The sequence below is a fragment of the Heloderma suspectum genome, chromosome 5 (genome assembly GCF_057233095.1).
Source record: "Heloderma suspectum isolate Gila_16-S chromosome 5, 16-S_ref, whole genome shotgun sequence".
In the NCBI taxonomy this organism is placed as follows: Eukaryota; Metazoa; Chordata; class Lepidosauria; order Squamata; family Helodermatidae; genus Heloderma; species Heloderma suspectum.
Genome location: NC_139462.1, coordinates 45,285,266 through 45,310,636, shown reverse-complemented (window position 1 = coordinate 45,310,636; position 25,371 = coordinate 45,285,266). Strand labels below are relative to the sequence as shown.

Sequence of the window (25,371 nt, the reverse complement as noted above, 5' to 3'; positions counted from 1 at the left end):
TATAATATCAATGTATTATGAAAGTGATAGCTTTTGATTCAAGACAGAAAGGGGATTTTTCTCGGCTATTCTGACAAGAAAAGTACAATCCTGAAAAAGTTAGGTATGCCTAATGGGAACTATGTCCCTATTGATTCTTCCCATGCAGTGGTGGTGTAATGGCCCTAGCCCTGTAACCAAGTCACTTGTAGTTTTAGAGGGGCCTAGAGATCCATAGTGCTCTCTTTAGGTTCATTATAAGTGCAGTTTCCTTGCTAGTGGGTCTCTGAGCATGTGAGATGAGTCAAAGGTCGATAGTGCGGTCTCAGCACATTCCATGCTAACGAAGGCTAGTATCTTATCAGGGCCTAGGATGTGCCTGAGGAGGCTATGTTTATGCTGAGTTACAGGTAGGGATGTACAAATCCCTTACCTGGTTCCAGTCGGGGCATCCACTGGGGGGGAGGCGATCTGGTCCTCCCCCCCGGAATCCTGCCCGGCCGACTCCGCTCCGCGGCCATGCTGCGCTGATCCGCAATGGGGCCTCCAGCCACTGCCGGTCTGGTGCAGACACAAATGGTGTCCTGCGTAGGGGGCGCCATTTGCATCCCTATGGTAGCTCGTGATAGGCTACATAAATATTTACATAGCCTATCACGGCTAAAGCAGGGATGCAAATGGCGTACGGGACGCCATTTGCGTCCCTGCTTTAGCCGTGATAGGCTACAGCCTATCATGGGCTAGCATAGGGACGCAAATGGCGGCCACTACGACGGCCGCCATTTGCGGCCTCAGTGGTCCGGCAGTGGCCGGAGCCGCCACCACTGCCGGAGCTGCCGCTGCATCTGCCACCAGGTAAGTCCGTCCTGGGGGGAATCCGCGGGGTGGTGGGAATTCTCCGCCATCCCTAGTTACAGGTGGCTGTGCTGGGAAAATTCTGATTGTTCTCTCTCTGCACAAGTACTGTTAGCCTATCCTGGGAAAGTTGCAAATAAATGCTAATTAACGCTTGCTGATGTCATGCTACCTTACTGCTGACATGTATGGTATAAAACCCATTGTACTCCTTGGCTCTGGGTTCAGAGAAGCTGTCTGATCCCGCCATTGGGTACGCCTGTGTGCTGTAAGTACGCAATAAAGTCTTGTAAGCAAACCTGGATCTGGCTTATCATTATCTCGGCACCTCCAAACCTTAGCAGCCCATGGCCGGGGCATACAGGTGGAAATGTGTGGAAGCCAGGATAGGCTAAGGGAGCAATCCTATGGCTGTTAGTCAGCGGCTAGGCGGCCATAGGATATGTGGTTTCCCGGGAACCAACCTTGGAGCCTGTGCTCCGAGGTTGGTTCACGGAGAACCGATCTCTCCCCGCCCCCGTGTGCTGCCTCACAGGCAGCGCGGAATGGCCCCATGCTCCGGGCTCGGAAGAGGAGTGCGGAGCGGCCAAAACGAGGCATTCCAGGGGCGTTCTGGGGCGGGGAAGGTGGAAATGCCGGTACGACGCATCCTATGTGTTGTCCAGCAGCCTCCTCTTCCACTCCACCTTCCTGTGACTAGACAGCCAAAATCAGCTGTCTAGCCACAAATGCAGGGCAGGAGAAGCCCGGAGGTAATGATCCCCTCCATTCTTCTCCTGCCCTGCATTGGATAGGTGGTTGCCTCTGAATTTGGAGGCGGATGCCTATCCCCATAGGATTATGCCCTATGTTTATCATGTGGGTCCTTTTCACCCAATTATTATCTCTTTCCTACCAGTGGTAAGAAATATTGCACATCAGGAGCATATGAGTGGAAAAATGGTTGTCTGTAATCACTCATCATAGGCATGTCTAATTTTTCCTGTATTCTGTCCCAATTCAGGAAATTTGGCCATCCTTCCAGATGTCCACTGAGGATAAAAACTGCTTACCTTTGCAAAAAAGTAACAGTGACTGTATCTAAAGTTAATATTCTCTCTTATAACCTCAGAGAACCTCTCTTATCTGAATAAAAAATGAGCTTGCATCAGTGACTCTGATATAGGAGGACTTCTATGTACCTTGTCCAGACCAAAGAAATAATCTGGTCATCATTACACAAGACAGTTTATCAGAATGTTCGCCTCTTGACGTCTGATGGTGCTTTTGGGTCAAGATATGGGAGGAGTATCTTTTTCTTAAGGCCATCCTCTAGGTTCCCCTGTCAAATGTCGTGAGGTGGTTGGCTACGAGAGTGCGGGCTTTTCAGTGGTGGCACCCTCTGGTAATTTTGGTGCCAAGGGAAGAACTTTTTATTTTCCCAGGCATTTTAAGGATTGTTTAGTGCATTTAGATCTGGTGGAGAAACATCAAGTCCTGAAGCAGTTTCTTGGCAACAGAACTTAGCCCTCTTTTATTTTGCTGCTGGTTTTACTATGGTTTTAGGTGCTATAGTGTTTTTCAACTTCCCTGGTGTTTTTATCTTGGTTTTATTATGTGCTGTTTTTATTCATTATTTCATTGTTCATATTTTATGTTTTAAATACCAGTACACCGCCTGGAGAACTTGGGTTATTGGGTTTTAAAAGTTCAATTAATTAATTAAGGGTGTAATCCTATCTGGATGCCCATCATCCTCCGAACTCAGAGGCTGATGGGTATCCTATCCAGAGTGGGAAGAGGAAAGAGGTGATCATCGCATCTGCACTTCTCCCACTCTGCATTTTTGCTACGGGGGCATTTTTGCCTATCTAGCTAGAGCTTTGCAGAGGGGGAGGGAAGAAGGCTGGGGAGGGCTGGGCACAGCTTGTATCCCTGTTTCCCCAGTCCCCTCCTTTCCCCGCCCACAGAACCGTGCCCTTTCCCTCCTTTCCGAGGTTGCTTCTGTGACCTCAGAGAGGCAACCATCACAGTTCTCTCCGCACTGGCTGGGAAGGGGAGTGGAGCTCAGACTGCTGGATCCAAGGTTGAAGCACTGTCTCTGACCTCAGATCCAGGAATCTGAAGTATCCTATCCCACCCGCCCAACACTATCTAGGGGCCATTGGATTGCTCTTTAATTTGATGCATCAATGGTGTAATGACAGTTTAATTACTTTCTGTTTCAGATTTTTATGACAGGCTTTCCTTGAAAATATTGCTGAAATGAATCAGCAGGGGTATGTTGCAACACCTCCATATTCTCAATCCCAGCCAGGAATGGGAGGATTTTCTACTGGCTTTGGACAACCTGCTTCTTCACCTCTGTATGGGCACTATGGTGATACAAACCTATCATCTGCTGCACCTCAGCCAGGTAAAGTAACACTGTGGTTGAGACTGTACAGAGCTTGATTCTCTACTGCATTGCTGTATGTTATATCACCCTCCATTTTCAATGCAAAAATGTTACTATTCTGATTCTACCTTTATTTTGCACTACTATTACATATAAAACAAGCTCCTGGCCTGACAACCAGGCATTACAATGGGATGCAAATAGCTTTTCGGAAGAGAGAACACTGAGCCTTGTTATTATAAAGGAAGTGTACGGTGTCCACAAAAGCGTATGCTGGAATAAATAAATTTGTCAGTCTTTAAGGTGCCACAAGACTCTTTGTTGAGTCTTTTGCATATTCTACGCGTGTTTGATCTGCCATCCAGAATTTAAATTCTGGAGCAGAATATGGCTTCTTGAGGATTTTAGATTTCCTTATTTTGAAGTCCTTTTCCCCACTGTTTCACAGTTGCAAAGGCATGTTTGGAAGTGATGGTTGTTAAATGCTCACACTCTAATCTTTCCTTATTCTATGGGCTGATATGAATGTAATGGCCCTTGTGCAGTTTGGAATTTATTTATTTTGGGTTGTAACTGGCTGTGTCCATCTGCCAGCAAAATGGACACTGTTGGTGGAATGGATTTCTCCTCCTCCCTGCAGCCCCCTGTGCCCCCTCCCCAATTATCCATCTCTCTTATCTGAATAAAAAATGAGCTTGCATCAGTGACTCTTATATAGGAGGACCTCTATGTACTTTGTCCAGATGTGAGGTGCAGGAGATGCATGGGGAAGGAGAGAAGGGGACATTTTGTTACATGAGCAGATGTCTGCTCACTTGAGGTTGAATGGAACCCCTTGTTCGTACAGAACCTTTTCTCTGCAGAAGACTACAGTACACGGTCACTAGCTATATTGACTAGAGAGGTGAGCTGAATGGAAAATTCCGTATTCATTTCGCTTTAGCTGTTGGCGATGGCCCAGTTCACATGCCACGACAAGCCATAGTTCTTTAGAATTTCTGGCTTATTGAGAACAAGTCTCTTGCTGCACGTGAGAATGGCTAAACAAACCATAGGCCTTCTGTCCATAGTTTGCTTGCTATGCCCACGTGAACCAGGAACTCTGACTTGTCTCTTCCCAGACTAACCAGAATTATAACCATGTTTATGACTCTGGCTTGTCTGGAGAGAAACAAGCCAGAGTTCCTGGGTTGTACATAAGCAAACCAAGGTCCATATTTTATCTGATCCCACTTGCAGTGCAAGTGATCAGGCAGTGTGCACCAGCATGCTGCCTCGTTCATGACACATGTAAACCTGGCCAATGTGTGCCCCTTTAGTGAAATGCTTCTTCATTGCTGTCTATTCTGTTCTTACCTTTAGCTGTGTTGAAAACAAATGTGCCTTTCGGGTCTGTTGCGCCCACTGGATCTCCACCTCATAATGCCCACCAGTTTAACCAGCTCAGTCTCCAGAATGGACCTAGCACTACAGCACAGCAGCCTCACAGGTGATTCCCCCCCCCCCAATCATGGGCATCTTCGTTATCCTAAAATTCTGTTTAACTACTGATTTTTTAAAAGAATGGAAATGTATATTACATGAAACACTAAAAACTTTTAAAAATATATCTATCAGGAGCTTTTTGTAATAGCTGTAAGTCATACCAAAAGTAAGTAAGGTAATAGTTGGGCCCTTTGTATGATTCAGATAATGGATAGCATTTGATCTCCATTATTTTTTCCATGAAATATAGGATACGGTATACATTATCCAGTCTGTTTCTTCTCTGGTGAAAACAAGACTGTCAGAGTTGACTTTACTATCAAACTCTAAACATTCTGACCATTTCATCAAAAAAATAGTTCCAATTCTTAACACGCCTGGACTCTTGGAAGACATTTTATAAATGGCCTATAAAATTTAGTTGCATCCATATTTATTAAGTATTAACTAAGTTCATTTACTTAACAAAAACAACAGCTATTATATGGTATATTTTGCAATCTAATGTTGAATGTAAACAAGAATTTGTCAACTCTGTAACGTTTTTTCATAGTAATTCTTTTTTTTTGTAAACGTTTTTCTTTTTTCACTTTTGTACATGTATTATACAATCCACCAAATGTTTTTAAGAGTTGACCATACAAGTTGTCACTAAATAGATATGAAGTGGAAAATCTATGATCATATCTCCCAACTCTGTTGTCCTTGTCTTCTTTTTACCTTGAAAGCAGCTTCAGGGGTGGCGGAAGACTCCCATTTTTATTGGAATAGCAGCGGGGGGGGGGGGCTAAATCCATTTGCCTAAATCCATGTGCCTAAACTAAATTGTTCACCTGAAGTATTTTCCAGACTGGGGAAAAACAGGTATGCAGTTATCTGTTATCTTTTCCAATGTAGGTCTAATAGCAAATTTGGGGAAGGCAATTAAGACTGGGAAAATGGTATAAGAGAAAGTGATGAATGCCCTCTTCCTCAGCACCACTTCTCTGATAAAACAGTCAGAGCTCTCTCCCCACTGCTTTTTGGTTTTTATTTTTAAGTCTGATAATAGATCTCCTGCATCACATCTGTTTTGGCCCTCACTGTATTGCAAAGAGGCCATAGTCTTCTGTTCCCTGATGCACATAAAAAGGACATATGTCAGTCCAAAGTATTGGCTTAATGAATTGCCTAGGTTGGGTTACATAATCCTGGGCTTCACTGTGGACGCTTGCTTATTACTGTCCTTAAAATGAGTGGTCACCCAGCCTAGGCTTCCAACTGATCAGGGGTCCACCAACAGCAAATTAATTGCCCAAATGTAGTTTGGGTGATCTGTCCCCCCTCAGACCTGGTTTGCAAATAACGTTAACCTGAGGTTTATTTAACCCAGAATTTGTTGTCCTGCCCAGGGTTTGTCTGGCAGATGATCAAACCGTGGTTTGTTTTCTCAGTCTTAATTTCTCTCCTCCTCCACCTGTTTCCTCCCTGTATTCCAAATGCCTTTGCAGTGATGTGGTACTAGCATGTAGAGTGGCTGGTGTGTGTGTGTGTGTGTGTGTTTTACCACTCTTGCCCACCACCTCTGTAACTGGGCAAAACAACCCATGCACAACCCATGGTTCTGGGTTCACATGTATAGACAACTAATTTTTTAAACAACTTGGGCTTCACTCGCCATCCTTAAAATGAGTGGTCACCCAGCCTAGACTTCCAACTGATCAGGCGTCTACCACCAGCGAATGAATTGCCGAGCTGTAGGTTGGGTGATCCATCCCCACTCAGACCTGGCTTCTCTTTTTGAGTTGTTCATGGTTAACAAACCATGGTTTGTTAATGTGGCTATATTCACACATAATGACAGCCCAGAATTTAACAATCTGTGAGTTAAAGAAACCATGGGTTAGGGTTATGTGTGAAGTAGGTCTCAATAAGTAGTCATTTGGGCCAGACCCAAAGCCAGCACGTTGCATTCCTCTAGCAGTATGGTCTCCCACCATTTCAGACTTATGCTGTTATACAGCTATAGTCCCTCACCCCAAAATCCTAGCTCAGGGGTGGGAAACTTCTTTTTAGTTTGAAGGCTGAATTCAATTTTGGAGAAGCTCATGGGGACCACAGTCTGATGTTGGGAGGGATCAGAGGCAAAGGGGACAAGGCAAAAGGAGTGGAGCCCTATATATACCCAGCATATTGTATTTTAAGGCTCTTACTGCCAGCAGCTAAGTCTTAGGAGAGGTATTTCAACTTGTTAGAATAGGGGAAAAATGGCGTAAAAGCTAGGAAAGCACCAAACAATCATTGGTTGGGGAAAAGAGTGTGGGGCCACCTGGGGAACCCCAGAGGGCTGGCTTGGAACACCAAGAGGGCTGGATTTGGCCCCCAAATGGGCTGGATTTGGTATGTGGGCCTGAAGATCTCACGCCTGACCTAGGTTCCTGCTCTTAAACATTTTTGGCAGCTTATTCTATAGACAGAACTTAGCATTTCTTTCAGAGAAATGCAGCCCTTATTTTAGTGATGTGTTCTGGAATACATATTAAGAAATGTCTGTATAAATCAGATTAATTAAGGGGAAAAGCCTGATTTCTTTCATTCCTGGATCAAGCAATTATTTAGAGTCCAAGGTCTAATTTGATCCATATGTTTTATCCAGCCATAATGTGGAGCATATTATATGGGCAGAGAATAACCTTTGACCTCCATGCCTGATTTAAAAGATCAAAAAGGAAGATGCAGGAGCCATGAGATGAGGTTTAATCCTATTTCTGTTCTCTTTGTTTCTGCTATGCCATCATCTGAATGTGCCAGGCATGAATTTGTAATGTTGTGTTTTATGAAAATTACAGGTTTTTTATGCATGTCCAACTGTATATCTTAGTTTGTCCATGTTGAGAAATTACTGTTGAAAAGGACAAACCATTTTTATGTTTGGCTGTCCATAAATCAAGACAATTTTGTGAGTGTGTGTATAAGCTTGTTGATCATACTCAGACTGCTTTGTTTTCCATCTTTAAGCCAGTTTTAACTTTTAAGAAAAACTCTTAAACAGGATGTGTGGTATTGTATTGATCCTTTTTCTTTATGTTTGCCTCAGGGTTTACCTGAAAAGAAAGGGGACTTAGTATTCAGTGAAATTCAGTAGAACATATTTGCCAAAATGGATAGGAATAATGGATGAGACATTTTAGGCTGCAATCCTAAATACACTTCTACATTCAGCACAATCCTATGTATGTTTACTTGACAGCAGGTTGCAGTGTGTTTGACTTACTTCTGAAAACATACATAGGATTGTGGTGCACATTACGGAGAATAGCAAGGGAAGAACAATGAACAACAGTGAATATGAAGAAAAGAGTAAGGAAGGACTAGAATGTTAATCACAATTACTCATGTTATTTATGTATTGTCTAGTTGCGGTTAATAAGAAATATTCATTCCCAGCTAGGGATGTCACAGAAATCTGCAATGGAACCAAATGAGTTTGGATTTTTATGAATCTGACTTGTGGATTCTGCAGTGGACTGGTTTTCCCACCTGCTGGGTGGATTCCATGGACTTGTGGACTGCTTTTCTGACTTTCCTGAATTTTGCGCAAGTTTCGTTGTAGAAAAATGCACAATTTTTTTTTAATGGCCAAAAATACACGTTTCCCCCATTCACCAAAGCATGAAAATGCACATTTAGGGGAATTTGCATATTTTCGCATGTGAGAAATTGCACAAATGCACATTTCTGTGTATGTGAATTTGTGCAAATGTGAGGGGAATCTGTTTTCCGTCAATGCATAGACGACAGAATGAAAGGCGCCTGACAATCCATGAAACACAGACAGAATGGATTTTACACATTCTTTACATCTCTACTCCCAGCTTCTATTTTAATTGTCTTACAAAGAATTTAAAATACCTATTATTGCTTTGTACATGGTTTCAGATAAGACCTGATTTGGCTCACTCCAGGCTATTTCAAGCTCCTTCAAAAGCAGACTTGGATTTTCTATTGCATCTGTCAACACCCTTTCATCCAGTTCTCATTTGTTATTAACTAGTCTGAAGAAGGGTACTGGTGAACCCTGAAGAATTCTCACTATTTTGTGATTTTTCAGTTGGTTATAACAAAGATATTGCTAATAGTGTTGCTTTTGGATTCATTCAGGAAAGTGATGTGTATGTAAGACATGGCAACTTCACAACAGAATCACTTTTTCAGAAGACAATACTTGTTTATTGTAAAATGCATATACATGGCTTCCAAGTCTTATTGTTCTAACAGGGATCAGTGGCTGTGTTTAGATGTAACAATAGGCTGATCTACATTGCACCCGCCATAGCAATGAATTCGGTGTCCCGTCGAGTTAAACGCTCTTGCATTAAAACGTGATTATTCACACTCACCCATTTTCCCCATTGCAGTGCTTCATCGAATGCGCAAGCTCGGTTCACACTCGAGTGCTGTGCTGTTTTCTTGCTGTTTTCCTGCGTATGCTTGTCTGATCTCGGATGCTGAGCGGGGTCGGCCCCGGTCAGTAGTTGGATGGGAAACCACCTGAGGGGATACAGGGGGTTGTTGTATCCCCTCAAATGAGACTACGTTTTACCCCCTCCTATCCCCCGCTTCGGATGTTTTTTTAAAAAATTCAGGCCTTATCCTCACAGATTCGAGGCTTCTCCACGATGTTTTTTTTCTAATTGAGGCTTGATCTGCGAAGCTTCGAAGTTGTGAAGTTCGAATCTTTGAAGATCATGCCTCAATTAGAAAAAAAAAAAAACATCGCGGAGAAGCCCCGATTCTGCGAGGATAATGCCTGAATTTAAAAGAAACACATCCAGAGTGGGGGATAGGAGGGGGTAAAACTTAGTCTCATTTGAAGAGATAGAACAACCCCCTGCTCAGTGCAGGAAGCCAGATTCCCAGGCAGTCTCCCATCCAAGCACTGACCGGGACCGACCACGCTTAGCTTCCGAGATCAGACAAGCGTGCGCACATCTAGCCCTTTGCTTGTTGCTGAGGAAACGGGCTGCTGAGGAAGCTAAGCGATCGGTAGCCAGAAGAAGACATGGGGCTGTTGAGAGCTGTGATTGGACAGGAGGGAAATACAAACACCACCGCATATGGACAGGCGGGGGAGGGGACTACGACTGGATACGGTAGCGAAGGCGGAAAATCAGAGCACATTAAGGGGAAATACTGGGATATTAGGGTATTGAAAGCGGGAGCATGGAAGTGGGAAATTCCGGTTCCAATACAAGGCGGCTACTGTGTAGTGTGAAAGGTGGGCGGTGAAACCTCATTGGAAGCGAAAAAAGGCGGTAAGTGTAGATCCAGCCAATAACTGTGGTTTATTGCTATAGGAACGAGGCTAGGTGAACTTTGGTTTGTGCACTCCCCTCTCCACTCTCATCCTCTGGGGTGGCCATGAGATTGGAAGCTGTGCTTAATCTTAATTATGGTTCATTGAAACAAGATAGCTTCATAAACCACAATTTGAAGATTGCTGCCCCTCCCCACCTGCCCAATAAACCATAGTTAAGATTAGCCTAGTTTGTCTGGCTTCAGACATAATGCTAAGCTGCAGTTAGTGCAAAATAGAAGCAGTAGCTTATGAACTTGCAGCTGTCCTGGAGGCTTGTGATGGTGAGGAGCTCACAAGCCTGAGGATCACCTAGATTTGTTCCTGTAACAATAAACCATGTTAATTGCTACATTTGAATTCCGCTTGTGTGTGAGTAAAGCTTGCAGTCTATACACACAACTCCCTGATAGGTTTCCTGGATGTTTTAAAATAAGTATGTAACATTTTGAAGCAGAGCCTGCAGGCTTCATTCTTGTAGGCCTTGGCTTTTAAGTGCTGCCTGTGAAGAGTATATTGGATTGTGAATTTCCTGGGATTGTATAATGCTGTTTTGTTTCATCAGGTTTCCAGCCTCTCCTCCTCCTCCTTCTTATCCCCCATACTGCCATCCATCACAGTCCTCCTATCCGAACAGCCCTCCCTCTTCATCTACACCACAGCTGGCTAATCAGCTTGGCAACATGCAAATAAATAGTTACGGTAAGGGTTGCATAGTAGTCCAAGAAAGCTATTGAGAGATCACATGTATTTTGTTTGTTTTCACCTGGGTCGGATCCAAATGCTTCTTAGGGTAGAAATAGAAAATGATTTCGTTGTCGATATATACGTTATGCTTCCGTCCTATTGAAATCAGTGCGGAAAAGTTAGTCATGGCAACTTGAAGTCTCACTGATTTCAGTGGGACCTAAACATGACTGACTTTGTCTGGATCCAGCCCATTGGATACAACTTCTTCAAGTGGGCTTCTGCTCGCAGAATGTGTCTTTCCCAGTGCTTCCTGCACTCCTACCAATAGCTACTTCTGAGGGTTGAGGGGCCCTCTGGCCTGGTGTGGGATGTGGAGTGGTGGGGAGGCTACAATAGGAAGAGGAAACTGGCAAAAATGGAGGATTCTCCCTAGATGATTCGAAATAAGTATTTTTGTTATTAGTCCCTGTTTTGCTGTGATCGGAACTTAACCTATATAATGTGCCCTGGGGATATGATCGAAGACCAGTATTGAAATACCATGAATAAACTTAAAAAGCTTGGTTCACAAAGCCATTTTTCATGGTCAAGTCAACATGAGTTGATTTTTGAGGGAGGGAAGGGGGGTGACTTGCAACTTGCCCTGTCTTGAAAACACTGCAAAGAAGTAGGTTGAGCTAGCATGCACTGTATTTTTTTGCATGTTCAAAAGATAAATTTGGCAGGCCAGACTTCACTTGAAAGATTCTGGTAGGATATTTTGGACTCTAATGGAACAGTTCCATATCTTGTTAGACTGCCGAAGATGCTGGCATTTCCTCCATATGAATGGGATATTAAAGAAGATCATGGCCTAGAGAATTATCTTCAAGATCTCACTTTTAGCACTTCGCACAAGATTTCTAATGAAATTATTGCCTTGTCAAATACACAAGAAGAAAGTGTGCTTTCTTTCATTTTCATAATTAAATGTTGCATTTTTCCTGCTCTAAAAAAATGTGCCAAAAGTGCTGATTATGCACAAAAGTGAAACTGCTGTGTAATGACATTGTCTAAAGAACCTGTAAACAAACATGAGTAGGAAATAACAAGTGTACAATAAATGCCTCATGTAGAAAAGCCCCAAATCATTCACACAACCAATTTAAATTATTAATAAAAGAGAAACTGTAATTTATTCTAATAAAGTGCTAAACATTTACAATGTATTTTGCAGTAGGAGTAGAATAGTAATTTAAAATGTTTGTAGCCTTAATAACTGATCATTGCCGTAGTCCTTAAGCACTCAGATGAAGATTTCTTTTTAATATAAAGCATATTCAAGAAGCTAAGTATTAAGATGACTATTCAAAGTTATTTCTCATAGTTTTAGGCCGTATAGTAGTATTTTGCAATTTAAGTAAAATTGAGAGTGATCATGAAGAGTTGTGTTAATTTAAAACAAATATAATTGTAGGCAGCCTGGTGCCCTCTAGATGTTTTGGATCAGACACGGGCTAGAGCTGTATCTTCAGCCTATCACATGGCGGTGAAGGCAGCAAAAAAGGAATATTATGCTGCCTCCATCGCGTCTGCAGAGTGCTGTCCCAGGAGGCTGTTCCAAGTGGTCCGGAGCCTGGTCGGTCCTGTGGCTTCGGAACCACTGGAGCATTCTAAGGCCTCCTGTGAGGCCTTGGCAAGGCACTTTGCAGATAAAATTGATCAGATTAGGTGTGTTACTCTGCACGCTGTGGATACAGTTAGTGAGCAAGAGGCGGCCTGTGGCAAACCGGTTTTGTGGGATCGGTTCCAGCTTCTTCCTCCTGATGAAGTAGACAAGGTGCTTTCATCTGTACGGCCGACCACCTGCTTACTTGATCCTTGCCCATCTTGGCTCATTATGGGCTGCAGAGAGAGACTGGGTGAGGGGATCAAGGCGGTGGTGAACGCCTCCCTTGAGGAGGGAGTGATGCCATCAGCCCTCAAGGAGGCAGTGATAAGACCGCTCTTAAAGAAGTCCTCCTTGGATCCTCAAGTTCTGAACAACTTTCGCCCAGTCTCAAATCTGCCATTTTTGGGCAAGGTGATTGAGCGGGTGGTGGCGGTGCAGTTGAAGGCACACTTGGAAGAAACTGATTATCTAGACCCATTTCAGTCGGGCTTCAGGCCTGGGCATGGGACAGAAACGGCCTTGGTCGCCTTGGTAGATGATATGAGGAGGGCTCTGGATAGGGAAGAATGTTCCTTCCTTGTTCTCCTCGACCTCTCAGCGGCTTTTGATACCATTGACCACGGTATCCTCCTGGACCGCCTGGAGGGGTTGGGCATTGAGGACACCATATTGCGGTGGTTCCAGTCCTTCCTCTCCGGCAGGTACCAGAGGGTAGCGCTGGGAGAGGAGGTTTCGGACCCGTGGCCACTTGTGGGGTGCCACAGGGTTCCATCCTCTCCCTGATGCTATTTAACATCTATGTGAAGCCGCTGGGGGCTATCATCAGGAGGTTTGGGGTGCAGTGTCATCAATATGCGGATGACACGCAGCTCTACCTCTCGTTTAAATCTTCACCAAGGTTGGCCGTAGAATCCCTGTCCAAATGTCTGGAGACGCTGAGTGGCTGGATGGGGAGGAATAAGCTGAAGCTGAACCCTGACAAGACCGAGGTACTTTTGGTGGGAGACAAGAGGAGGTTGGGGGATGTTGACCTGGTGTTGAATGGGGTACGGCTACCCGTGAAAGACCAGGACCGCAGCCTGGGGGTCATTTTGGACTCCCAGCTGTCCATGGAGGCTCAGGTGTCAGCTGTGAGCTGGACAGCGCTGTATCAACTCCATCTGATACGGCGGCTGCGCCCCTTCCTTCCCGACCATCTGCTCCCATCGGTAGTACATGCCCTGGTCTCCTCTCGTTTAGACTACTGTAATGCGCTCTACGTGGGGTTACCCTTGAAGACGGTTCGGAAAATGCAGCTGGTGCAGAACGCGGCGGCTCGCCTGATTAAAGGCAGCCGCCGGCGAGATCACATCACTCCAGTGCTGAAGGAGTTGCACTGGTTACCAGTTGTTTTCCGGGCCAAATTCAAGGTGTTAGTTTTGACCTTTAAAACCCTATATGGTTCCGGCCCAGCCTATCTTAAGGAGCGCCTCCAGCAGCACCAGACAGGCCACTTAACAAGATCAGCCTTGGGTGGCCTTCTGTCTGTCCCATCAGCCAGGACAGCTAGACTGGTGGGGACGAGGGAGAGGGCCTTCTCTGTGGTGGCCCCCACTCTGTGGAACTCCCTCCCTAGGGAACTCCGTCATGCCCCCTCTTTAATGAGCTTCCGTCGTGCATTAAAAACGTGGTTGTTCAGGCAGGCATTTGGGGTGGGTTCGGGTATTTTAGGAAATGTTTTTATTGTAGAATTTTATTGTTTTAAACTGTTTTATTGTATGTTGTACATCGCCCAGAGTGGCTGGGTGACCAGCCAGATGGGCGATTAATAAATTTAATGATAAATAAATAAATAAAATAAACTACAAGCCCCAGCAGCCCCATCCAGCATGGTCAATGGCAGATAATTATGGGGTAGTAATAGTAGTAATAATTACTACTATTGTAGTAGAAAACATCTGGAGGGCACTAGGGGCAGTATCCAATTGGGCCCTTCTGCACATGGCCAGCCCCCTGGTCCCAGTCCACAAGCAGCCCCTACCACAACAGCGATGCAGTTTAGCGCTTTCGAGGCCAAGCCCCGAAATGAGCAGAAACACTTGTTTCTGGAATGGGGGAGGTCGCTGGAGCCCTGCCCCTTCCAGAAATGAGCATTTCTGGTTGTTTTGAGGCTTGCCCCCGGAAGCACTATATCATGTTGCACTAGTGGCAGGGGCCTCTTGTGGACTGGGACCAGCCGGACTGGCCGCACACAGAATGGCCTGGTTAGATCCTGCCTTAGGTTGCCTACCTTAATGGGTTGGACTAAGTTAACTCCCACTGATTTCAGCGGGACTACTCTAAGGATGAGTAAACCTGGATCCAACCGATTAAAATTTTAAAATGAATGTAAAAATCTCTATCAGCAGACGTCTCACAAATAACTGCATAGCATTCAGTTTATTATTTTAAAATGTTTCTGATGCACGCATAATAGTGATGCACTTCTGCAGGTCCCAGTAATGCCCCAGACGTTCCGCCTAGCCTGCCTTCTGGCCTCCCGCCATCTTTGCAAGGTCCACCACCTCGACCACATCAGATGGCCTTGTCGTCTGGACCTCAGATTTCTCCACCACCAGCAAATAACTTGACTAGACAATGTTCTCCACCTTCACTCCCTTCGATGGCCAGGCAGGAAGGGATTCCTGGCACAAGCCCATTGAACACCAGCTTGCCACAGCAACCCTCAAGCGAACCTTCAGGGCCTGGGTTTCCTCCCCAGTATGGTAAGTAGAGCTTAACAGAAGGTTGCTAGGTTGCAAGTCCTGTTTTTGAACCCTGTGGGGAGGAACAGGGGTGGGGTGTGGGGGAAGAGAGAGAGAGAGAGAGAATGAGTAGCTGGGACCAGTGGAGGCGGGTGGTTCCAATGTCAGTGGGGCAGTGAATCTGCACCAGTTTTCAGTCAGAACCAGTCATAACTTTTCCACACCTTGGATAGCTTCTTTAGAGTTCTGACTAGTTCTGACTGAAACACTGACATTGGGGCCACCAGCCTGCACTGGCTGGTACTGTGATACGTGTGCCCTTTTCCAGCACACAGCTTCTCTTCTACTAGCTCCCCCTTCTGCAGGCTCCTTCATAAGAAAGAACACACACACTCATGCAGAGGGGAGGGGAAGCAATTTTGAGAGGAGAATAACCCTCTGGGATATTATTTATTTATTACATTTCTATACCGCCCATTAGCAAAAGCTCTCTGGGCGGTTTACAAGACAAAGCTTGAAACCGTCAAATACAATAACATAGTAAAACATAATATAAAACCATAAATTTAAAACAGAATGAAACCAAAGTAGTAACCAAGAAAAAAGCCAGCAGCAGTGCAAAGATCTAAAAACACACTCCTCATCTGCTCTTCCTCTGTTCCTAAAAAAAAAACCAAAGGAAAGTGGAAATTACATGGAACTCTTGAGTAACACGTAGTTTGCCCCTGAGGCTTGTGAGGTTGCTATGGTCCTTGATTACATTGACCTGTCTGGCAGCCATTTTGGAATATAGCAGGAATGCTTAACCAAAACCACTTGCCAAGTTTTCAAAGCGCTCTGTATATTGCTAGTTCTACTTCTTGATCTTTGTGCAACAGCAAGGCAGCAAACATCTAATCCCTCATGTAGATTAGATTTATCTCTTCCACATAAACATGTCCTTATTAATAACAAACACCTGTTTCTTTTTTCAGTAAGTCCCATGCTGCTTAGTCCAGTATTAACCAGAGCAGGCTTGGAGAAGCCAAAAGCTGATCGTATAAATGCTTGGGGTAGAAATATCAAATGAATTGAATGGCAGCATATGAACTTTCTCTCTTCCTTTAGAATATAATGCCTTGAAAATCAGGAAATATTTTGGAAAATTGGCTCTCATCAGCCAAAATGGGTGCTGGATTGGGTCAAGATGATACTGCCCAAGGTCAATTTTATGCTGGGAACGTTATGGTAAATATACAACAAAATAGCAATAACTATGGCAAAAGAGCAGTGAGAGCCAGTGAGGTGGGGATGATGTCAGAGGAAGACCAGGGAGCCCCATTTTCCATTTAGTCATGAAGCTGTCTGAGTGACCTTGGGCCTATCATTATCTCTCAGCCTAGCCTACCTCACAAGTAGGAAAGGTAAGATTTAAAAAATGTAGTACAATACAATAGAGAGGGGTATGCAGGCTGGAGTTAGTTTTGTCCTTGAAAACCCAGAGTAATGGGTCGTTGGATTACTGTAATCTTGCTGCATCAGTCCTTACCTGTGAGCTTAAATGAGACTGTTGAACTAGTACTCCCGATGAAGCGTTGGCTGGGAGCAAGGTCAAAGCAGGGTCTCCTCTCTTCTCCATCTGGTCCTGTGAAATTATCCCAATAGGCTTCTATTCATATATGTACTCCGCTTGTATAAGAAAGGGAATGTCGAGGCCTTGGATGGCCTGAAAAGGTAAAACTGGCAGCGTGGCACTAGATCCTTCAATAAAAAAAGACGCCCTCGGTAAGAATAAATAAATAAATAAAATCCTTTCCCACAGGAAGAAATGGAAGCGTAGGATGTAAAATTCGAGATATCCAGTGCGACACATTCTAAAACAAACTTTAATTTGGGAGATGTTGACATTTTTAAGGGTTTTTTTCCCCTTCTTTTTCTTTTTTACTTCTGCAGGAAACTATGGTCCTCCAATGGCAGGGGCACAGTTGTCTTATCCAGGTGGCCTCCCCTCAGGTCCAGCACAGTTGGCTGGACCACAGCAGAGGAAACTTGATCCTGATTCCATCCCAAGTCCAGTGAGTAAGAGTTTACTTCAGAACAGCCTTCCCCAAATGGGGACCCTCCAGATGTTTTAGACTACACTTCCCACCATCCCTGGCCATTGGCCATGATGGGTGGGGTGATGGACATTGTAGTCCAAACATCTGAGGGAATGTTCCCCTAGGTTGGGGAAGCCTGCTTCAGTGTATGTGGATAAAGTGCCAGCATGAGAGGGAAAACAGGGTGTTTGAAGTGATTCCTCATTATAGTATGGAATAATATTTATTAATTTATTAATTATATTTCTATATGGCCCAAAAGCTGAAGCTGTCTGGGTGGTTCACAAAAGTTAACAGCATAAAATTCAACAATATGATAAAATATAATATTAAAGATTTAAAACTAATGGATTATGGTAATTAACCTGGTGCTTAAAGATAACAGTTTGAAATGTGATGTTCCACACAGCTCAGCAGATTTGTGTCCAATTCTTCAAAATTAAAGTTAATGCTATATTATTTTAATAATATTGTATACCGCGGTGGCTTAGTGGTTAAGATGCTGAACTGCACACCGGAAGGTTGGCAGGACAGCAGTTTGAGACCCAAGTGCCGCATGACGGAGTGAGCTCCCATCTTCAGTCCCAGCTCCTGCCAACCTAGCAGTTCGAAAGCAAGAAATTGCAAGTAGATAAATAGGTACCGCTTCGGCGGGAAAGGTAACAGCGTTCCGTGAACCTCGGTGTTCAGTCATGCCGGCCACATGACCACAGAAGTGTCTTCGGACAGCGCTGGCTCTTCGGCTTAGAAATGGAGATGAGCACCACACCCTAGAGTCGGACATGACTGGTTGGGGACACCTTTACCTTTACCTTTTTATACCTTGAGGGATTGTAGCAGTTTAAAGCACTTGAACTTAAAAAATGCCATTTATATCTTAGTGAATTAAAAGGGTTCAGTAGAAACTTTCACAAAAGTAGCCATATCGGTCTGTTGTCTAAAAAGTAATAGAGAGTCATCTGATGCCTTAATTACTAGCAAAATTGTTGTAGACAAGACTGTACACCAAAAAGTTCATGTGTATGGTCAATCTTCTTATTCTTATGATTCATCATTACAGTGTATACTCTGAACTGAAGTTGTTTTTAAAATCGTGTTGTTGTTTTTCATTCAGACAAAGTAACACAAACCAACCAGAATCCATCTCTCCAGCTACACATTGGACAGATTTGGATATCTTGATGGACATGAGCTGCAGCATGTGCTCCCCTTTCCTTTTCCCATGTGTCTGTGTGGAAGGTTTGGAAGTGTTTGCTTCCATTTTAGATTAACCACAACTTTCTATGTCATCTGAACCTGGCAAACTGTTGTTAATCTTAACAATGGTAAATTTCAAACAAACCAGTTTCAAACAATAGTTGCTAAAACTGGCTTGTTTAAACTATCCATAGTTAAGATTAAGTACAGTTCCAGGTCCAGACAACATATTAAGCTACGGTTAATCAAAAGCAGAAGGGGGGGTAGATTTTGTTACCATCCCTAAAATGTTTCACACTGTAAGGTATTTTATCATTTTGGGTCCCCCACTGAGGTACCTGCAACTCCTCATAACTCCTCATAACACATAAAGTGAGGTGCTCTGAGCAGTACGGCCTAGACAGATTTCAGTAGACAGGAAAGAGACTCCTAAAGTTCCTATTACTTATAAGCAGGAATTAGAAGTTTGCCCCATTCCACCGCCCCTCCCAAACCAAGGTTTGCTGTAATGTGTTTAAAGAAAATAAGAAAGTTATAGCATGCCTCCATTTCTGACATCTTTTTTTATCCATAAGATTCAGGTAATTGAAAATGACAAAGTTTCCAGAGGAGGTCAAATCTACGCTACTAACATCAGAGGTCAAGTTCCTCCTCTGGTTACTACAGATTGTGTGGTCCAAGATCAAGGTAAATGTATAACCATCTGAGAAGGAACAGAACTGCCCTTCTTTTTTGGCATTTAGTTTCATTGTAGGATATTATGGGTTTGTGTGTGTGCTAGACAGTTTCAGTCAAAAGGTTAATAGTTTATAGAGATCAAAAGTTTAGATAGAATGTAGAGGTCGGGATGGTTTGCTCAGGAAGCAGGAGATGATAAAGTTCAACAGAAGGTCATAGGAAGAGAGAGAAAGTTTTAACTTGGGAAACAGAAACTTATTTTGCAGAATGGACGGTAGTTTGGAGTTAGGGAGAGAAAAAAAACCCTAATTTTAGATAAAAGCCAAAGGCAGAGAATGGTAGAGAAGGAGCAGAGGGGTGGGGGTGGGGGAAGGACCAAAAGAAAGAAGGCCAGGGTCCTAGAGGGAAGACAGAATCAGAGGTGCTGGAACTGGAGATTTCACTGAGAGAGCTGGACCAGTGACAGATATTACTTGTACAGGGTTCTAGATAAAATAAGGGCACTGTCTAGTGAAGTTAGCTAGATGTGTTTATCCCCGGTTGTTTTATTACCCTATTGCTCATACAGGTTTTTGTGTGGTGGTTGTGTGCATCAGTTTAGATTTTAATGCTTTTTTCTGCTAACATTTTTCTTCAGTAAAATTTAAAACTTTGTTATTTGAAACTCTGTGGTCTTCCCTCCCCACCCTGTCTCTTTGGTCATCTACTCCATGTTTAATAGCCAACCCCCACACTATCTAAAGTAAATACTTGATACCCAGAAAGTTTTAACGCTGGTTTGGTGGAGGCACCCAGACAATTAAAGACTTCCACCTGGTGACAGCAGAAAAGGCTGCAGGAAGGGAAGAGTAAAATGGAGTGTGGGCACACTGTTTTGCCTGTTTTCCCTTCCACTCATGGAATAGGGAATTGCTGAACCGTGATACCACAGTTGGCTTTTTTCTAAATAGAGTTGAACTTCATGTCTTTCTTGACAGGAATGTTTAAATTTAATTTCTATGATGTATTTTTATATTGACCAAAAGCATCCTTTGATCAACTTCTGTATGTCAAGATGCAGGACAACTTTATATAGAAATGTGTTATTCATGAATTGTGGAATGCCATCTTCTTGAAGACTCTGTAAAGGCTGAACTGAAGCCTCTTCTGGCAATACTCCTTTTATTCTTAGTTTGGCTTTTAGTAGTTTGGTTAAAGCTAGTACTTTGTGGAAGAAGGATTTGCTGGGATTTTAACATACCTTGGTGGTTTTGAGGTTATTGTTAGTGTTTGATCATTGGGTTGAGTTAATACCTTTAGTTGTTAACTTGTTGCAACCAACCCTCTGCTTTCTTGCATAGAACATTATAAAACAGAAACTTAGTTTGCAGCATGGAGCTACCTTTTTTGGAAAAAAAAAAAAGGCACTAAAAAGAGTTCAGTGGGAGGAATAGAAACTCAGTGCAACATGTTGTAAGTATTGCTGAGTCAAAATGACCCCAACTTTGCATCCTTCAAACAAGATGGATAAGTTAGGATGGCATTTCAGCTATTTTGATGACAGGAATGTGAACTGGGGCAAAGCGGATGGCAAATGTATATCACCCCACGATTGTGCTCCCATGGCTGCAAGCACTTTTTTAAAAAAATCCACAAGTTTCCAGAGTGCCATCACTCTGATTTGGCTTCATTACAATGCCAAATGATGACATAACTTTGGCATGAAGCCAAGTTTGAGCAAGGGTAATATTTTCTGCTCTCATTTTGGAAACTTGTGAATGAAAAAAAAAAAAAGAGCCTGCCAATAGCCAGCATGCCCAAGCATAGTCTCTCCTGGTTAGACCATTAACAGGTGGTATGGGGAAAAATATGAGGGCGGCAGTTTTGAGAAACCACCTGAAAGTTCCTCCCCGCTCTTTGAGCAAAAAGGGTTGTGTGAAGAACTTTTGTCTCAGTACTGATTTATTAAAGTTTGTGTGTTTTATTTTTCATCTAATCCTGTCATTTTTTTTAATGTCTCAGGTAATGCCAGTCCTCGTTACCTTCGATGTACCACCTATTGCTTTCCTTTGTCTTCAGACCTGTCAAAACAGGCTCAGATTCCTTTAGCTGCTATCATCAAACCTTTTGCCAATGTTTTACCAAATGAGGTAAGAGGAAAATCCTGAAGATCTGAGAGGAAACATTTTTGTTCCTAAAAGTTAAGGCTTTTAGTGATGTGGATTCAAGTGGTATCATACTAATGAATGCTTCATTTGGGGAATAACCGTCCCTTGATAATGAAGCAGAATCCAAAGTGTTATATGGAAGGATCCATGAAGTGGAAGGATCCATCTGGCCTCTTATCTACAAGCCAAGTTCATTTGATCATCAAGGAGCATCAAGGGGGCTGGGGGTGGAATTCTCATAGCCTCTGCCTGTTATTACAATAACTATTCTTTCAATGGAGTTGTAAACAAAATTCGTCATTAGGCATTACATGGGAGCATTCACTGTTCTGAATGTTGTTTTCAAGGTCTTGAGCAATGCTGCATATTTTACTGTCTTGATGCTAGTACAGGCTTGGCTCAGTCAGACATAGCAGGAAATCATGGTTTCCTACGATGTAAACAAACCTGCATGGGCAGTTTGATCCTGGCTTGTTCCCATTATCTATAGTTTAAACAAACCACAGTTTTCTGAGTTCAGACCACATGGGGAACCATAGCTTAATTTAAGGTCAAAAGTGGATGCTTTCAATCTCAGCTTGTGTTTTGTGAAAGAGGAGAGAGAAGTGGGCAGCAAGCCCGAGACTCAAGCAGGCTCATTCTAATAGTGGAAAATTATGGTTTCCTGTTGTGTCTGAACTGAGCCATAGAATGTGGTGAGGTTGGAGTGTGTTGCATGCCAAGAGAACACCCCCTGAATCTCATCCAGCTTGTTTATATATCTGTCTGTACACTTCCTATAGCACCTGCTACAACCGATGTATGAAATGAGCATCTTATTCTTCGTTCTCCCATGGTCTGTAAAAGATGGAGGTGGAGGAGAACTATATTGAGCCTTTCTGCAGATATGCTGCAGCTGTTGTCTTGCTGTTTTCTGACAAAACTGCGTACCCAAACTGACATCAGATTTGCTAAGTGGATTTTAAAAAGCTGTTTGGCAACAGGCACCCAGAAAGGCTCACCAGCATTTGAGAACGGACCTGTTAACTAGTAGCAATTATGAAGCTGCTCTTTATAACATTTGCTGGTGTTCTGTGTAATGTGTGGCACCCTGTTGATGCTAAATGCAAGTTTAGTGGTAGAACCACAAACCTTTTGGTGGGATGAATAAGGGGTTGTGTATTTTATATCTTTTATTGCATTACACCAAAATTCAAAGGTTTTTTTCTGCTTGCAGTAGCCATCTAGTACTTCACTCCACCTCCCACCCCCACCCTTTTGCACTAGCAGCTTCTGATAGAATCTTACGCATGCACAAAATAAAGCCTTTTAATTTACATTTTACTTTTGTTTTATTTCACATTCACAAGCTGCTCTTGATCTAACATTGCAGCTATTTTCCCCCTAACACCTTCCAAATACTTGGGCAAATGTTTGAGCAACCATGTATACGATCGTACAAGAAGTGACTTTTCTTCTACTCATGGCCACTGGGATCCTGCCTATAATCTGATGAGTTTGAGCGTGGAGAGCTGCCATTAATTTTCTGTGTAGTCTATCGATAATTAACATGACCCCTACATATGTGAACCGCTAAGACAGTGTTGTTCTTTGTATATAATTCTAAAAAAAATGTTCCGATACATTGATGTATGCCTGTATAGATGCAGATGCTCATACAGACTTCTTGTTCCATTCATTTCAATGGAGAGTGCTGGGGCTCCTCTAAAAAGATGCTCCTATGCATTTGTATCAGACCTCCCAAACCCATGCACCCCTCCTCCCACTTGCTCATGACAAACATCTTGGGGATCGCATTTTGAACGTTTAAGTATATGTGGAGTTTGAAGACCTCTTTGAAGTGGGTAGATACAATTGCTGCTTGGAAGTTTATGGACAGCTTGTTGTCTGTAGTTTTATTTTTCAGCATCTTATCTATGCTGATTCCTTCTTTATTCTGACAACACAGTTCCTTTTCATTTTCCCTGTCCCAATAGGGATGATCTATGGAGAGTATTCATAGGTTTTTTTTAAAAAAGTATACATTATCATTGTTTGACAGGATTTATTTTTAGAAGACTAGTGCTTTAGCAACTAGCTATAAAAAAACAAAAGCTAACAGTTATCATGCTAGGCACTCTGCAAGTTGGTTTTGGAGATGTATGAATATATGCCAACCTTAGATAAACCAGATGATCTTTGTTTAACATTTTAATGCTGCTTGCTATTAATATTAACTTGGCCAACGGTAATGTTTTACCATTTTAAAACCCCAATTCAGTTCCTGTGTGTGTGTTTGCAATACTTCCAGGGAATTTAGGTTGCTTTAGAAGTATTCCCTAGCAAATTAATACATATTATAAACTTCTTAGAATTACAAATATGTGCTTGAGAAAGTAGTTACTGAAAAGTTAAGTAGGTATTTGATTTTTAAAACTCTTCTTCAAAAATATGGCAGCTTCAGTAAGATGTTTGTAATCAATCTACGTGTATTTTGGGTGAAACGTTGCACCCAGAATATGTTACGCAAATTAACTACTATTTGTATAGATTAGATTTCATAGAATACTAGGGTTGGAAGGGGCCTACAAGACCATCGAGTCCAACCCCTGTCAATTTAAATCCTGTCAATTTAATTTCTTTGTGTAAGATTTTCAAAGAAATAATTTAAAAAGGAAAGAATAAGAAATAGAAGGACAAAAAATGAAGGAGGCTATGGAGTTTAAATGGTTCATAGTGTAATTTGTCATGAGCTGCCTTCATAACTAACCCAAAGCTAGCAACTGCAATTCTGTATAATGAAAACATTTGTTGGCAAAAGGTCTTGGTAACCACGCAGGAAGAATAGAATGGCTCTTGTGCATTATTTTTCTAGATGGGCTTTTAATTTTTTGATCTGGGCATTTTATATCAGAATGGCATTTGTCCTTACACATTTCCCTTTATAGTCTGCATGTTTCCATTATGAAATGGAACAATGTTCCACTCTTTAGTTGCCAAAACAGATAATAATAACAGTATTAAATTAAACAACCGAGTACAGTGCGAACCCTGACCTTAACTGACATTAGGCAGTTTCTAAAGTAACATTATTCAGTCTGAGCAAGATTTAATGCACTACTTTTCAAGAAATCAGATATAGTTTCTACAGTTTACATTTATGAAGGAAAAGCCTTCTTGACTTATTTTATATATGCACATTTTGAATTAGAGCATCACACTCGCTGACCCTCCATATTTTTGCTATGACAGTCCATTTTGATGACATTCCCATGGAACTTCAGGCACTACTCTGGAAAACAATAAGTAGATAATTATCAGATATTTTTTAATTAGGTGTGGGTATTTTTCCCTTAAGATAACACAAATGTCATATACTTAAAGCCCACTGTCAAGGTTCCCCTTATGACCTGAACCCCTTGAGCAACTCCTTAAGGATCTCTTGCCTCCTTAAGAGGCCGACCTTCCTTCTTTTAAACTTCCCTTTCCAAGTAATTGTAGGCTGTAGATGTGGGGTGACTGACACTCTAGACACAGGGTTTAACTACAACAGTTTGCTAGTAGATTTAAAGCAAACAAATTACAACTAAAGGTAATTACACAATACAGCTGAGTGATACAAAAGGCATGAAAAGAAAAGAAAATTTGCAAAATGCAAGTTCCTTTCCCCTAGCTGTCCTTAAACTTTTCTAGGCTGCTTCTTCCTCCTCATTCTTCAGACTCTGCTCTCCCTTCAAGCTCTGGCTGTCTCGCTCTTGCTCTGGCTGCAGCTGGTCTTTCTGATTCTGACTGGCTCTCTCCTTCTCTTTATATACCCTCCTCCCTTGAAAACTGAAAGTACTGCTTCAAACCTGAAGAAATGAAAAAGGTGGAGAAATGAAACTGAAACTTAACCGGAGAAATGAAACTTCTCCTCTCAGGGTTACCCCCTCCCAACAGAAAATTCCAGGCCTCTTAAGTCTGACCTTTTCCCCCCCTTTGCCTCTGTAGGCCTCAAACCTTCACACCCACATTACGGTCTCCCTTCTTCTAGTTAATGTGGGGCCCCAAACACCAGCCCCCATTGCTTTGAATGGGCTAGTGCTTTTTCTTTTCTTTTCTTTTCGCTTTTGCAGCTTCAGACTTTGCAGAATGATCAATAGATCTTATCTCAATAATCTTCTGTAAATCCCGTCACTGATCCAGCTTTTACTAATG

General features: G+C 42.7%; 1 protein-coding gene across 2 annotated transcripts in view; it reads left to right on the top strand.

Moving 5' to 3' along the window:
• SEC24D (SEC24 homolog D, COPII component) overlaps positions 1-25,371 on the top strand; it is a 78,484-nt gene that overhangs the window by 8,954 nt on the left and 44,159 nt on the right. The window contains exons 2-8 of one of the 2 annotated variants that reach the window (XM_084855909.1): positions 3,042-3,229; positions 4,574-4,700; positions 10,597-10,733; positions 14,844-15,116; positions 17,028-17,149; positions 18,946-19,057; positions 21,050-21,177. In XM_084855909.1, coding sequence (XP_084712035.1) covers positions 3,079-3,229; positions 4,574-4,700; positions 10,597-10,733; positions 14,844-15,116; positions 17,028-17,149; positions 18,946-19,057; positions 21,050-21,177 — 1,050 coding nt within the window. In that variant the 5' untranslated portion in view covers positions 3,042-3,078. The remainder of the gene's footprint in view (positions 1-3,041; positions 3,230-4,573; positions 4,701-10,596; positions 10,734-14,843; positions 15,117-17,027; positions 17,150-18,945; positions 19,058-21,049; positions 21,178-25,371) is intronic. The other variant, XM_084855910.1, reaches the window with a different exon arrangement.